Raw genomic sequence first — 2,191 nt, forward strand, 5'->3', positions numbered from 1 at the left:
TTAATCCTCGTGTCAGTTCCTGCCATGCACACCGTAAGGGGAAGATATAACGTCCGATGCCATCATTAATCACAAAAGACATATGAGAAGATCGGGAATGGTAAAACTATGAAAAATCTGGAGAATAATTATCTCAGAAAATTACCAAGTCACTGCTGAAGCTCTCAAGTGTGAAGTCAAGTCATTCTTTGAAACGAAGGAGAAAATTGCAAGTAAAAATAATTATGAATGTTGAAATAAGGTAAATATATATATACACATTAAAATAGTAACAGAGGCAAAGAAGCTCCAGCCAAAAAGCGATTAGAAGACATATGGAAAAAAAATAAAGTTAGAAAATTACAAAATGGTCAAACCTGGTGAAAAATCAGTAATTTCTGCAGGAGTAATATTAGTGAATGGAAGTAAAACTCGATGTAATTGGTTATAAAAAAAGGGTAATTTCTCAGTTCGAAGCATTAACACAGGGGGGGTTACAGTGCATCTGTCTCACAACAGATCGATGGGAGAGGAGCATGCAAGGGAAATAATTAATGCGTGCAAGCACATGCAGAGAGAGTGAAAGAAAGAGTTTGCGAGCGTGTGTGTGCGTGTCCGTGTTTCTGCGTGTCGTATCCATGTATGTGTGCGCGACTGGATCCTATTGCTTGTGGATAAGCGCGTGTGGATCGCCAGGCGTGCGTGTGGGTGTGCTGGCGAGTATCGTGAGTGGGCGCCTTGTGGGTGTGTTGCTGCGTTTGTGGGTGTGCGCTGCGTGTGGGTGTCGTGTGCGGGTGTGGGCTGCGTGTGTGAGAAGCGTGTCTTTGCTCGTGTGGGTGCGTTTCAAAGCGGATATGCAGGCTACGTGTGTGCGGATGGAAGCGTGCGGGTGCTGGGTGTGCGGGCGCGGACAAACCTGCGTGGAGTGGTCAGTGTGGGCGGCGTCGGAGCCACGGGAGGAATGCGAGGCGGCCGACGACGACGCCGACGAGGAGCGGCGCGAGTGGGAGGCGGCGGCGGCGGCGGCGGCGGCCTCCTCGCCGCCCACCACCACGCCCTTGCCGCCCGCCAGCAGCACGTTGTCGTACTCGGCCTCGAGGTCAGACTCGACGTCGGCCTCGGCCACTGGCTTGGCCTCGGGCTCTGGCTCTGGCTCGACCTCGGGTTCGGGTTCGACCTCAGGCTCAGGCTCGGGCTCGGCTTTGGGCTCAGGCTCGGGCTCAGCCTCGGGCTCGGCCTTGGGCTCAGGCTCGGGCTCAGCCTCGGGCACAGGCTCGGGCGAGGACGATCTCGAGGACCGGGCGTCCGCCTCCGCCTCGTCGCGCGCGCCCTCCTCGCTCGCCGTCGCGGCCGCCTCGGAGGCCAGCTCGCTCTCGGGAGGGAGGGAGTCGCCCTCGAGGGAGGCCTCTCGGAGCTCCTCCTCGGGCTGCTCCTCGACCTCCCCCTCGGGCGTGGCTTCCCCCTCCCGAGAGCTGGCGTCGTCCTCCTCGGGTAAGGGGGGAGGGGGGGAGTCCAGAGGCGCTTCGGCGGCCTCTCCTTCGTCCTCGCGGGCGGCGTCCCGGGCGCTCTCCTCGGGCACGGGCGCCGGCTGCGCACATGCACACATGCAAGACAAACATTAACCAGGGAGGAACACGGGCGCCGCCCCCCCGCCCGCGCCTGCTGCTCCTGCGGGCGCGAGGGCGAGGGCAGCGGCGCCGGGGCGCGTGGGGCATGCGTGTGCTCGAAGGGCGTTCTACTGCGCCGTGGGCCGCCGGTGCAGGGGCGCCCCGCCCACGGCCGCTGTCCACGCCCATCAGGGTGGTCGGTACAAAGCACACACGGGTTTACAAACTACAGAAAAATATTTACATGGCTCAACAGCTAGGAAAATAAAACTGAAAGAGGAACAAGGACACTTATATCTTAGACATCTACTCTACCAATATTCTACAGGGCAGTACACTTAAGATTATGACCCCTATCTCTCTCTCTCTCTCTCTCGCGCTGTGTTTTTCTCTCTCTTTTGCTCTTCCTCTCTTCTTTTCCTTCTCTATTTCGCTCTCTTGCACTCTACCGCCTCGCGAACAAACTTTTCACCCTCCTCCACGTCATCCTCGAAAGTGACGCACCCACTCTCCGTTCTCTCTCTCTCTCCCTCTCTCTCTCTCTCTCCCTCTCTCTCTCTCTCTCTCTCTTTCTCTCCCTCTCTCTCTCTCTCTCTCTCTTTCTC

General features: G+C 57.2%; 1 protein-coding gene across 1 annotated transcript in view; it reads right to left on the bottom strand.

Annotated features, from left to right (window-relative positions):
* The window catches only part of LOC113817046 (putative uncharacterized protein DDB_G0290521), an 8,053-nt gene extending 6,453 nt beyond the window's left edge, over nt 1–1,600 (bottom strand). Inside the window, exon 1 of the mRNA XM_070130871.1 lies at nt 896–1,600. Coding sequence (XP_069986972.1) covers nt 896–1,585 — 690 coding nt within the window. The 5' untranslated portion in view covers nt 1,586–1,600. The remainder of the gene's footprint in view (nt 1–895) is intronic.
* Nucleotides 1,601–2,191: the final 591 nt, after the last annotated feature.

Source organism: Penaeus vannamei, chromosome 15 (genome assembly GCF_042767895.1).
Source record: "Penaeus vannamei isolate JL-2024 chromosome 15, ASM4276789v1, whole genome shotgun sequence".
Lineage (NCBI taxonomy): Eukaryota > Metazoa > Arthropoda > Malacostraca > Decapoda > Penaeidae > Penaeus > Penaeus vannamei.